The sequence below is a fragment of the Pseudochaenichthys georgianus genome, chromosome 17 (genome assembly GCF_902827115.2).
Source record: "Pseudochaenichthys georgianus chromosome 17, fPseGeo1.2, whole genome shotgun sequence".
In the NCBI taxonomy this organism is placed as follows: domain Eukaryota; kingdom Metazoa; phylum Chordata; class Actinopteri; order Perciformes; family Channichthyidae; genus Pseudochaenichthys; species Pseudochaenichthys georgianus.
In genome coordinates, this window is record NC_047519.1 from 31,897,011 (window position 1) to 31,911,102 (window position 14,092).

The 14,092-nt window shown below is 40.5% G+C and overlaps 1 protein-coding gene across 6 annotated transcripts in view; it reads left to right on the forward strand.

Annotated features, from left to right (window-relative positions):
* Positions 1-720: 720 nt before the first annotated feature.
* Positions 721-14,092, forward strand: part of myo9b (myosin IXb) — a 31,601-nt gene continuing 18,229 nt past the window's right edge. The window contains exons 1-8 of one of the 6 annotated variants that reach the window (XM_034104514.1): positions 721-804; positions 1,060-1,187; positions 1,655-2,508; positions 9,130-9,224; positions 9,407-9,469; positions 9,665-9,764; positions 10,473-10,573; positions 13,618-13,741. In XM_034104514.1, the coding sequence (XP_033960405.1) occupies positions 1,741-2,508; positions 9,130-9,224; positions 9,407-9,469; positions 9,665-9,764; positions 10,473-10,573; positions 13,618-13,741 (1,251 nt within the window). In that variant the 5' untranslated portion in view covers positions 721-804; positions 1,060-1,187; positions 1,655-1,740. The other 5 variants (XM_034104515.1, XM_034104516.1, XM_034104517.1 and 2 more) reach the window with 5 other exon arrangements.

Here is a 14,092-nt window from a genome sequence, read left to right on the forward strand (position 1 = left end):
AAATACACTATTGAGATTTGTCCGCGCTGAGGATGGGGATCTCAAAGAAGTAGTAAAACAATATAATATTACTCAAAGAATACAATTCTTTAGTGCAATAAGAAACAGTTTCATAAAAAGTAAGAGGTGTGAAAAGCTGGAAAACAACAATACAGAACATACAGAGTAAATGTACATTACATGTCACTTTCTTTATGTGATAGAATAAACATACTTAACTTCACTGTCTTTGTGTGATAACATAAATAGTTTTAACTAGTGTTTTAATGTGGTAAAATAAAGGTACTTTATACTGTATGTGGTCAAATATAGGTACTTTATACTGTATGTGGTCAAATAAATGTACTTTACTTGACCGCCTATATGTGGTAAAAGAGATGTACTTTATATGGTAAATAAAATGTACTTTATATGTGGTAAATAAAATGTACTTTGTATGTGGTAAATTAAATGTACTTTGTATTTGGTAAAATAAATGTACTTATATGTGGTAAATTAAATGTTCTTTATACAGTATGTGGTAAAATAAGTGTACTTTTTAGGTGGTTCACTGCATGTATCTGCTAGTACCATAGGGCTAGTACTCTAATGTGATGAGAGGTGGTTGTAATACCCCATATTTCCACCTGGTGGCGCCTAAACCCCAGAGTTCACCTCTCATAACAAATGAGGTAAATTAAACTCTGTATTAACTTCTGCTCCTCGTTAATGTGTAATGGTATCTTCTCTCGACACGTCACAACGTGCCGTGGTGTTTCTATCTGCAGTTGTACCTCCTGTTGGCTAAAGTGTGACATCTTTCAGGTCAGTAAAGGTAAAACATCAGTGTCTATACTCGTCGGCGGGTGTGTCAGTGTGTGTGTGTGCGTGTGAGCGTGTGTTTGGAGAAACCTAGGAAGTAAAGTTTTCGGCCAGGACGACGCCGAGACGTGAACCGTGCATTTCTTTAAGAAGCTGTGATTTAAAGCTAAAACGTCGCCGAACTGCTGGGAAATTACTTAACCATTTAAAACGGTGAATATGCAATTCATTCGCTTACCTTTTTTTCTAAAAACTCAGGTGAAGAAACGTATGTTTCCCTGAAGTTGTGTGACTGGATTTCGCAAACGCCAAAGACCTTCCTCTTCCTCCCGTTTTCAGGAATATTTCGGCATTAGAAAAGGAAATGAGTGGGTTTTTCTCGAAAGGTGAGATTTATTTTGTCATCTTGTTACTGTTTGGTATTTGTTACCTGGGCAGATTATCTTGGATTATCGTTGATACAGTATTGATACAGTGTGGGAATGAGGCAAACTAACATGCACATGTTATGTCATTTGCACACATAGATCTCAATGTGCATGGACTCAATATACATTTACCTGAGACAGTTTCACCTTAATCACACTTTCTATTTCTTCATTTCAAAGTCGCATTTGTTGACGTTTGACACTTGTTAATGAGTGGATGTATATGGGAATTATGAGGTGTATTATCTTTAGTATTACCTGTTGTTACACTGTGTGGGAATGAGCCAACAATGACAAATGCATTTGTTATGTCTTTTGCCTACGTTTTATATCCCAGAAATAATTACATTGCATACAGAGGACTGTAAGATTAACTGTGCTAGTTTTACCCCTATTACACTTTCTATTTCTTCATTTTTACCTAGCTTAATGTGTGGTTCTACAGTGGATGCTGGCCGAGAGTTGGGGCAGTGAGTTATGCTGAGGCCTGTCTGTACATGAGGACATCAGGATGAGCTATACAGATGGATCCGGGCGCCCTGAACATAATGGAGAGGCCCGAGTTGTGCAGATCTACCCCAGGCTGCCCCGGGACACTTCAACCTACTGTCCCCTGCAGGTCAGCAGAGGGGACACGGCCAGGGCGGTCATCCACAATGCAGTGATCACTCTGGGCCTGGACGCCAGCCTGAGGTACAGCCTGCTGGAGGTGAGGAAGAGTGGCGGGGAGGAGAGGCTGCTGAAGGCCGTGGACCACCCTCTGGTGAGAGTCCTGCTGTGGCCCCGCAACGCTCAGAGGTGGCACCCTCAGAAGGAAGGGTACTACTTCATCCTGCAGAAAGACAACAGTGCAGGCAACCAACTAGAAAGCGACAGAGACGGCTACAATGACCTCTGCAACCTCCAAACTGTGACTGAGGAGAGCATCCTGAAGGCTTTACATCATCGCTTCTACAGGCTCAACATCTACACCTATGCCAGCAACATCCTCATCGCCATCAACCCCAACAAGTTCCTGCCTCTTTACTACAACCCAAAGTTTGTGAAGAAGTACGAAAACCAGCCACTGGGCAAACTGAGCCCTCATATATTTGCAATAGCAGACGTGGCTTTCCGTGCGATGCTGACCAGGCAGAAGAACCAATGCATCGTGCTTTCTGGAGAGAGTGGCTCCGGGAAGACTGAGAGCAGCAGTTATCTCATCCACTGCCTCACCGCGCTCAGCCAGAACTCCAGCGGACTCGAACGCACCGTCCTTGGGGCCGGCCCGGTGCTCGAGGTAGGTCACTGTGATGAGAAGCACCTGCTGAAACCACAAACACCTGCATATGTTGTAGCACACTGTCAGCTATAAGAGGCAATAACAAGAGTGTGACACTTTCCTGCTGATTCACCATCTGTGTCAAATTTCTTTCAAACTTTGTTGACAGAGGGCCAATCAGCAATCAGAGAATCAAGTTATTTGACAGTTAAATTCAGGGTTCGTACGGGTGCTGGAAATCCTTGAAAATGCTTGATATTTTCCGAGGTGTTTTCAAGGATAGCCTGTATAGACTTATTTCAAATGTTCCTGAATGATTGCCAATCGTCGTGGGATTTTGAGTGACGAGCCCTGCGCCAGGTGGAGTTCTTGAGGTGAAGCAGTTCAGCTAAATCTCGGTTGAACCTTGCATCGTTTTTTTTATCCTCATTTCTTTTATGGGAGAGTGTTTATTGATTACCATACCAAAGGAGTCATAACAGAAGGACCATGCAGCATCGATGTCAGGGATCAAGCTAATTCTGTCCCACTTGATAGCAGCCAAGTCGTAGAGGAAGGTCAGTATTCGTCTGTGAGTGGTAAGGACTGGCTGTTTCAAGGAGGGTGGCTTTTTCTGGATTTTTGGTGTCATACCGTGTAGGAGTGAGGATAATCTGCGAGAGATTAAGAGAGTCCCATTGTTTTTGGACCTGCGCAGGAGGGTTGAGCATGTCCCAGTTTAGATCCCCCAGTAGCACAAACTCAGAATGAGTGTGGGGTGCCAGGAGGGTGCTGAGAGCAGATAGGGTACATGCTGGGGCAGAGGGTGCGATAGCAGCCAGCGACTGTCAGTGTAGAGCTATTTGCCAGTTTAATGTTTACGATAAGTAAGTAAGTAAGTAGTAGTAGTAGTAGGCGATAGAACACTGGAGGTGTTGCTTTGTGAAGATAACTACTCCACCAGCTTTAGATGATCGATCCTGCCTAAACAACGATCCCGATGTCAGAGTCTGGGATATTCTTCTTCAGCCAAGACTCAGTGATGACAAGTACCTCCGGATTTGAGCTGTGAGCGAGTACTTTTATCTGGTCCATTTTTGGCAGTAAGCTTCTAGCATTTACATGTAGAAAACCTAAAGCTTTACGAGAGCAGAAGTCAGGGAAACTCAGATCCTTGTGACAAAGACTGACATCAGGGCACAGGTCAGAACTAGGGCTACATACAATAGAAGGTCCAGGATGAGCATGCACATTGCCCGATATCATCAGTAGTGATACAATCAGAGCACGGCCCAGAGCTAGCAGTGAGTCACAGTGCCTAGTTTGTTTTGTGCGCACATTGACAGTGGAATGTAACGTAATCATCTTGTGTAGAGACCTCATAATCACACATGATAGTCGTGGCGGTTCGCATTTGTTATGCGCAGGAGGGGGTAGGGAGGCGGCGAATAGCGCAAGGAAAAAGCAGTACAGTTTGGGATTAACCGTTGTTAGTCCAGTGAAGGTAGGAAGCAGCACTCACCCAGGTCAACAGTCCTTGGTTGTCCAAGTCCTTGGTTGTTTATAGCATAAAGAACATCTGATTTAATGCGAGTTAGGGAAATAATCATTTGAGTATAAGTATGTATATATAAATATGTAATTTAAAACAGCTGTAGGATGCTTGAAAATGCACATTGAAAAGTGCTTGTATTTGACTTTGGAAAAGGTGTAAGAACCCTGTAAATTGTCAAGCAAAACTGTCCAACATTCCCGGTTAAGGTTTCAGGATATATTTGGGTTTTATTACTGCTGGCTGAAGAACACAGGCAGTTTGAACATACCACTCTGGAAATATGATCTGTATGTTTCACTGTGTTATGACATAAACTACTAATCACTAAAGATTCAAAGGGTCATATGCAGTAGCTTTAGCATACATTGGCAGGAAATCCGAAGTCTCAGGCTCCTCCAAAAGCACAACATACAATAAACTCAAGACATAAAAACAAGTAAGAAATAGTGCAAGAAGAAATGGAACTAAAATATAACTAAAAAACAATTTAAGAAAACACAAATTATAAATAAAAAAAGCATGCTATGAAGTTTAAGCCCCTGCGAGCACATCAGTCTGGCCCTCTTTTTTTTTCTGAGACACTACGTCAGTAAACTTTAGAAATTGTCGCAAACCAGAAACGCACGTTGGTTGATTGAGAAGAGTGATTATCTGATGGTTTAACTAAGCTGATTCTCTGCCTTCACTGTTTCCTGCAGAGAGTAAAATGAAGCTAGACTCTGCCATTCTGTCTTCATAGGATGATGTGAATACGAGTTGGATTATTGTGGATGTTTTTATTTCTTATTTGTTGTTTTAGGTCAGCTTTAGAGTTTTAACTGAAACTGTTTCTGTTATATCATTTCCTTTTTTTGACCTCTTTATCCAAAACATAAAACCTCTCCTTTTTAAACAGGAAACAAAAATACATGTGTTTTGCACTTCCTTGCAACCAAACCCAGTCCGTTTAATCAACAATAACCACAAAAACGTGGTGTAGTCCAAAATGAAAAGGTACATTGTAATTGATCATGTACTCTATTTGCAAGAAAAACAACAAATAGCAAAACATAAAGGGACAAAATCGCTTAAAAGTTCCTAGAAAAAGGCAAAGCAATCTGTATTGTACATGCTGCATTTTGATCATCCGGAACACGTACAAATATCAGGGTTCGCATAGTTTGTTTTGCAATACACAGTCAGACATTTCATCAAATCAAAAACCCCCAAACAGTTTTTTTTGTTTGTCGACCGTGAAATCAGACTTTTTTTACACTCCAGTTTCGCTCTCACTCTTCTAGGTTAATAGGTCTCTTTGTTCACTATCAAATCAGCCGTGTGCTCCAGTAAATGTTTCAATGAGTAACAAACAGGCTGCTTCCCTGTGTTGTGTGCTCTCTGTTCCAGGTATCTGTTGGATTGCTCCAAGGTTTGACTGATACCTAATATGAGGCTAAATGCCTTAGAACTAACCAAACTTAGATTTGTATGGGAAAAACATTGCATTTCTTGACTAGGAGTCTCTTGCACAAGAACACATCTGAAAGAGGGGAAGCAAGGCATTGGTTTCAGTTCATTGAAAACACATTGTTTTGGAAATGGCTGGCTCTTTACTTACATCTATTCCAGCTGCCATTAAGTACATGCTATGTCTATCCATCAATCCACAAGCCAACACAACGGATCCTGGCCTGCTTTGTTACTGAACACACACCCACAATCCCAAGGGGCCAGCCTTTCGTTGGAGAGTGGTTACAAAAGGATGCTTCCTCTCTAAACAAGTCCAACAAGTTTCTCCTTGTAATACGCATTGGCTAAAGTATTTTTCCTGTTCACTGATCTTCCTGGAAGTGTGTTGTGTTGTGCTGTAACGTGTTCACGGAGGCAGAGATTCAGTTTAAGGAAAGAAAGTGGCGTGTTGTTTTGGTGCAATTTTTTTACCAGGGTAAATAATTAACACGATTGCTGAAGAAAGAGATTATGGCATTAAAGTGAATTGTAGGTTAACACTGATGTACCACAAGTCTTTACATCAAACCTGAATATCAGTATAGGAAAAGACAGACCTATTGGCAAGTACCTACCGTGTATTGAGTGTTTATTGGTTTGGGTTTGTATGAGTTAGTAGTTTTGTTTTTGTTAAAATGCCTCCTGCCATCTTGGGATTTCCCTCTTATGCATGAGTAACATCCTAAAATACTTCCTTTTTATCTGAAATGACAAAACTTTTACTTTTATTCAACTTTAAGTGTATCATGCTCTTGGGGGGAGGGCATCTTCCTCCAGCTGTTGACTTATCACATTTTACATCAGTATGTAGCAGACACTGCACTCGACTGTGTATCTGCAGCTGGCTTTACATTCAGTCCAGCTTTGAAATGTGTGTTTGATTTCAAAATCTGGAGAAGATCTGCAGTCAACGGCCAGCAGGTGATCGCTTGGGTTGGTGATCAGGAAGCTGAGCGCTGAGCTTCACTGGGGGAATTTGCAGGGCGTTGTCTTTGAGGGAACACCAGAGGGAGAACAAGAACGTGTCAGAACAGGCTCAGCCAGGTCTGCTCTCATTCTCACCAGTGCACTCTGTCTCTGCTTCTTCTGTCTTTGATAGACTGTTTCAATTCAAGGGTCGCAGTTCCTCTTAAATCTTAATTTCAAGGTGGAATTCGGCCCCATCTTGCAGATTTGAAACCGTTTGCTATCCCGCTGTCCTCTTCTCTTTCTAAACTGACGCAACAGGTGCATATCGTTTCATTTTCATTGTTACACATTTTTGTGTCCTGCATTTTATTTTGCACAGGTTGCATCGGTCCTTTATTGCAGTTGTCGGGTTGTTATTTGCAACTCAGGACATGTCAGGATATGTCTGGGAATATCAGATTGTATTTTATTTTACATTGTAAAGCCCCCTGAGACAAATGTATGTGATATTGGGCTATTTAAACATTATTTGATTGATTGATTGATCGACATGATCCTGTCCTTAAGGCAGTCATTGATGACCGGGACATATATCGTAAGAACTAGACCAGTTATGGCCAATAAAGGGTAACTGTAACTAAGTAATGGAGTCCCAACACAATATACAGGATAAGAAAGCAGAACTCTTTTTGGTTTGTCCTGACAGGAATGTTGTTACAATTTAATTGTAATTTGTTTGTATTTTTGCATAGGGCTTATATTATTAGCGATTATTTCCCTTATTGAGTCATTTGCTGATCTTCTCAATTGATTGAGGGATGCTTAGTTTGTAAACTGTCCCAGTTCAAAAGAAGTTGTCCATCATCTGTTGAAGTTAAACGTCACAGTGTATTCTGACAAATTGGGGATTATCCAACCTAGCCCAGTGTTTCTTGGTATTTCCCACCTTTTCAGGAGTTTCTCGAGGGTAAACCCCTGATGATAATATTGGAATTGTTTGTGTTTACATGCAGACCAGTTCTACTTAAATGCATCATTAGTTTCTATCTCTGTTAGGGGGGAGATGCCTTCTTCATGATGGTCTCCCTCCCACGATTTAGCCCCTGAAACGGGACGTGGCGAACACCTGTTTCTCTCCCTCTTCCACGTAACATCTTCTCTCCACATGCCTTCCATATATTTCAACTTCATATACATTTGATTGATCTGGTAGAAAAGGAAAAACATGCACTGTATTTACAGAGGAGCACAGGGAGGAACATTCCTGCCTTTCAGAGTTGTACCTGTCAGAGATCAGTGCCGTGTGCAGGACAGGTGGAGCTCACTGTGCGAACGCTGCTCTGGCCTGTTTCGACACGAACATCTGCACAACTCGCACTGGAATGAGGGAGAACAAAACCTTTGTAGATGCAGACTTTGCTCAGTTTTTTTCTTTTGCTTTGGGAAACCTGGAAAGTACAGGCGCTCATAATCCTGTTTAAGTCATTTTACCTGGTGGTGACTTTAGGCGGAGTCTGTTGTGTTATTGTTCAACCTTAGATACCGTCTCCAGTTACAGAATAACAATCCATGCAAATGTGAGGGCAGTCATTACGTTTCCTCGTGAGCTGCTTCCAGGGTGCAAGATGATCCCTCTCTGTGACACTTCATGCTTTACCTGTCACTCAAAAATGATGTGGGTTTTTTGGCTGGTGAATAAACCAAATGTAGTATTTGTCGCCATTTCGATGGTGAAAGTAGATTTTTGTACAATATCTGCAATTGATGACTTTCTTAATTTTCCATTATTCTAGCAGTTTTCTTTTCAATCAATGTTTTTTATTTCTAAGAACATTTAATTGGATCAAATGTGTTTTTTAAATTGCCAACTTTGTGTGAACAACAGAGATATGTTATTCATGTAATCAGATATCATTCATGATATGAAACAAAACAAACCATAGATCCTAACTAACATGAACTCAATTAATGTAGGCAGTGCTTTATTGATTAAAAAAAACTAAAATTATATATTAATCAATTGTAAAGATAGCTAAATGATGAGCCAACCGCAACAACAGAATATTACATTTCACTTGTTAGACGCTTTTATCCAAAGCGACTTACAAACATTCAGTCCTGTGGGCAATGGGACACAACGACATGCTGACTGCAGTGGGACTCAAACTCGCTACCCCCTGATTCCAAGTTCAGAGCAGTTTCCACTGAGCCACAGCCTCCCACTGTACCCATACTGTATGTCTTACAGTTCCTTGAACTATATAAACCCTGAAACCTGATGGATTTATTGTTGACAGAGTAAATCTGCAACAATTAGGAGATGAATTAATAATTTGATTTAAATAAAGCTAGCAAAGTAACAGGAACTTTTTAACAATTGATAAAGAGTTAGACACCTTATTATATAAAGAAAATTATCTGAATTTGAAAACCTAATTTTGGGCTCTGGGAAGATTTGATGGAGATATTTCAAAATGTCTTGAGATTTTAAAGACCTTAGAAGAAATAATAGTTTCAGCTGTAGTTTAGAGTCGGACCAACTTGATCTCAATGTCTCGTCAGGTTGGTAACAGAAAAGTCTCCTGCCAACGAACATTTGATCGCAGCCCTTTCCAATGTTTAGGTGTGGGTGCCAGTGTCTGTGAGAAACATTGCTGCTCTTATCTGTTTATTCAAGTGAAAACTTATGTCCACTATGTTTTAAACAGGCTTTTGGCAATGCTAAGACAGCAGAGAATAACAACTCCAGTCGCTTTGGGAAGTTCATCCAGCTCAACTATCTGGAGAGCGGTGTCATCAGAGGGTACGTCTTCATGTTTTACATTTATCTCACTGAGCTTCGGTAGTGAAGCTCCCAGGCCTCTGCAGCACCGTTGATTTATGTATCAATATTGTACTTCCTATGTCATAAATGGTACAGTGTTGGCAACCACAGCAAGGCTTCCAAGGCTTTGTTGACATTCTCTTCTTGTGCGTCTCTTGCAGGGCAGTTATCGAGAAGTACCTTCTAGAAAAGTGCCGCCTGGTGTCCAGAGATCACAGGGAGAGGTATATTTGAAGCACAGAAAGCACTCCTGATTTACATTGTCTTTTTTAACCTCACTTAGATTACCACCAAATTGTACCTGCACTTTGAACCTTCTAACATAAAGCAGACAACACTAAAAACTATTGTGTTCAGTGAAATGTTGTGTCAATAACAGAGCATGACTGTATTTGTGCTGCGTGACCTCTGACCCGCAGGAACTACCACGTGTTTTATTACCTGCTGGTGGGCGCGTCGAAAGAAGAGAAAGAGGAGTTTCGTCTGTTAGAGCCGCAGGATTATCTCTACCTCAAGCAGGTACCTTTGATCCAAACACTTTACAGCAGCAGAGACAGGATGTGTCTTTAATTGTTATGAAAACGCAGGTAAACTGCTGGTAGATGTTTTATAGAAACAATCCCACAATATCTAGAAACTTCTCAGCAGTAAATCATAGTGTGTCAAAGTGCTGCCTCTGCAGACACTCACATAACTGTAAAACTACACATTAACCAGAATTATAGAGCAACTGCTTTCACTCACAATCATTTTATTATGTTGAGAATTTAACTCCATGTTTACATTAAAGAACTCAAACTCAACACATTAGGAAAAAACTAAAAATGTTGCTTTTAAAACGTATTTACAGGTTTGAAGAGCAACTTTAAAATGCATTATATGCAAGTTCATTTATTTATAGAGACCATAAAAAAAATAAAAAATGTTTGAGCATAGGAGATAATAGAGAATCGGATAAAACCTGAAATATTTACAGGAAAATAAATTATTTTGGATACAGTAATACAAACACAAAAAAAGAAAAAGAGATGATTCTTTATTCCAGACTCAAGGTCCTTGTCACATACAAAAAGACAAAACACACATCAATAGATGTGTTAATGTTAATCGTGTTTCTACATTATCGATGTTGTGTTGACATTAACATTAGATTAACATTGTTTATTTGTGGTTATGCTTAACATTTACCCCGTGTTTCTATCCGTGTCCAATATGATTGTCCCTCAGGATGATCTCCATTTGGATGATAAGGAGAAACTTAGGCAAGAGTACAAGAGGCTCCATCAGGCGATGGAGATGGTTGGCTTCCTGAGCTCCACCAAGAAGCAGTGAGTATGATTTCATAATGAACGACACAACTGGTATGTTGCAGGCCTTAATTAAAAGTGCTTAAGAACAATAAGGTTTAATATCTAGATTAAAACATTGCAATTGTTGAGGTTTCCTTAGTAGTTGTTACACTGCTGAGCTGCCTAATGACTATCAATCAATCAATCAATCAATCAATCAATCAATCAATCAATCAACCAATCAATGTTTATTTATATAGCCCAATATCACAAATGTTACATTTGTCTCAGTGGTCTTCACAGTGTGTACAGAATATCAGTATGACAATACGACACAACAGAGGAGGGATCCCTCTCCCAGGACGGACAGATGTGCAATAGATGCTGTGTGTAAATCGAAGAGATAATACATTTCACAACATAGGTAGACCAAATGTTTGGAAATGCATGTGTCAATAATAAGAAGATGAATCCACGAGGATGTCAACAATCCTGTGGGAGCCATCAGGGCTAAGTAGTATGATGAAAGTCAGGCAGGACCGCAGAGACAGGTTCAGCCACGACTCGAAGTCCAGGACTCAAATCAGGACTCAGGATCCCGGCGTAGATAGACACCAAAAAGAAATGTGGGGGTACAGACAGAGAGAAGGAAGAAGTAAGGTGTCCCCCGACAGTCTAAGCCAGGGATGGGCAAATGGCGGCCCGAGGGCCGCATGCGACCCCCACCTCCTCTTTTTGCGGCCCTCAGATTAATTTATAAACAACTTCATTAATACAAAAAAATATATATATTATTTTAAATTGTTTTACTTGTCGTACTGATACCGTCCACTCGACTCATAGTTACGTCGCGAGCTGCGTACACTATATCAAATACCGCGAAATAATCTGTGATGCATTTGTGTGTAATGTCTTTGTTTCCCGGGGAAACCCTCACAAGAAACACCGGCTGTTGTTATGCCTGCTGTGACGTTAAGTTGCCTCTTGTAATTATGCCTTTACAAGCTTAAAAGTTGTATTTATCATCTGAATTTGGCGAAACAAGTTTAATATTCTAAAAACCAAGACTTTGTTTATTTGAAATAAGATGAAAACAAACTGTCACGTACCCTGCCGTGTTATCTATGATTACTACGCTTTTCATTCATAATTTCAGCGGGAGGGAGGGGGAGCAGCGCTGAGGAACAGCAGAGTGCGGCCTGACAGGTGTCTGTGTTGACATTCCCCTTATTGTGGAATAAGGGGAATGTCAACACAGACAGGCTACAAGTGTTTTAGGTTCAAGTTAGACAACTAATGTCTGGGTTAGTGTTCATGACTTCATGTTTATGTCATCTTAATGGTTAATCTCAATACACACACATTTTCCGTGCTTTCCAATAGTTTAAAATAGTTTTATTCCACTGTTTAATAACCTGTTCAATACAAACATGTCACTTGTAAAAATGAAATAACCTTTCTGTGAACTGACATTTGTTTAGTGAGCTTATTAGAGGATGTTCCCTTTGATTGTCAAATGTGAATGAAGGTGTCAGACTTAGTATATTTGTTAATAATTAAATACAACACATGGAATTTTTGTGTGAGTGTGTTCCAAGTGAATCTGCGGCCCCCTGGTGGCCAGTACATCAATTATGTGGCCCCCACCACCATCAAAGTTGCCCATCCCTGGGCTAAGCCTATATCAGCAAAACTAGGGGCTGAATCTAATCAGCCCTAACTATAAGCTTTATCAAAAAGGAAGGTCTTAAGCGCACTCTTAAAAACGGATAGGGTGTCTGCCGCCCGAACACAAACTGGAAGCTGATTCCACAAAAGTGGAGCTTGATAAGAAAAGGCTCTGGCTCCCATTGACTAAAAGCCGCTTCCCCTTTGATCGAAGACACAGCAGCACACGCCTGGGGCTTTAGCCTGTCTGAGGAACATATATCATTACAGTAAAGGCTTCCCACTGAGTTCTCTGAGAGGGTGAGGAGAGAGCCACGAATTACAGAAATATTTGAAAGACAAATATTTGCTGTATGAGGTCCAACAACACTCAGTCTCTCAGTCAGTGTTTACAGGGAGTTAGCTCTACCAACCGAATCATGATGTAGTTATGTGGAGTATTTTGTTCTTTGACTTGTAGAGTTTCCACACGGCGTGCTGGTGTCAGGAACAGGTCAGAGCTTGTCAAGCAGGAGAAAAATGCAGCAAGCATTTCAGAAAGTGCCTGATGGCCTCGGGACACGGCGTACACATAAAAGCATGGCAGCACAGTTTGAAATGTGTTCAGGTGCAACCTCCTCGTGAATAACAATCTAACATCTAACAGAGCAATGTGCAGTGTGAAACACAACATAAATAAAGTCAAACTACAGACAAAGTACAATTAAAGTGACTTGTACAAAATGAAGCGCTTCATACATTCCTTAGCAAACACCTCCAGTGAAGTGACATACATATAGATACAGTGGAGACTTGCTTACGCTAAGTTAAGTCCATAAAATGAACTTTAAATATGCTTGTTGTTGCCCTAAGGAGGCATGTAATATCTATCAAGAATGTCTAACAATGTTGCTCTTAAATAAAGGACATACTGTAACTTCCTGCTTCAGCCTCCAGACCATGGTCCAGGAGGAGCTTTGTTTTGCATATAGGGTCGAAGCGGAAGCTCACCTGTTTGATCTGCAGGATTTATGAATGGACTGAAACCTTAGCCGTCCATTACTAAAACGTTACTGTTTGTTTTCTCTCTGCTCTGAACGTGTCCATCGTCACTTTCTCTCTCTCTCGCACACTAGACCACAAACACTTAAAATATGCAGCAAACTGTCAACACCTTACAAATCTAGGATTGCAATGTCCCATGTTTGCAATGCAAATACACAGGAAAACATCAATGTAAACTCGAAATAACAGCGGCACAAAACAACTGTATTTAAGAGCTTTAAATAATATCTCAAGTGAGGCTTTCAGGGTCGAGGTATACTGTATATTAAAAAGGATATTGTGACTCAAAATGCACAGTAAGTCAAATCCAGTGTGTGCATCTCAGGCAGAAATAAACCATCTGTTTGTGTGTCTGTTTTTCTTCTGTGCAGTATTTTTTCCATCCTCTCTGCCATCCTGCACCTGGGAAATGTGACGTACTCGCAGTCAGAAGACGCCGAAGTCCTGGAGGTCGGACCGGCAGACGTTTTGTCCACACTGTCCGACCTGCTCAAAGTACGTTTACTGAAGTAAAACGGTTGATTTTGTGTTCTGTGTGCTAAATCATCATCTGGATTGATTATGGAAAGTCTTTGGTTATTTTTTATAAGGCTGCACGACGTGGAAAAATAACGTATTGCAATTATTTGACTAATATTTTAATTGCTGTATGAGTTACGATTTAGGAGGAATTGAGCATTTTTGCATCTCATTCTCATGGATATATTTAAAATGATCATGTTTATAAGAGGATCTGTTCCAAAGATTTGTGTATGAAGTCCGTATTTCTGTAGTCCATATTGCAATTTTTATAATAGTTGCAGACCCAATATTTCTATTGATCTAACACTTGGGATGAAATCACTG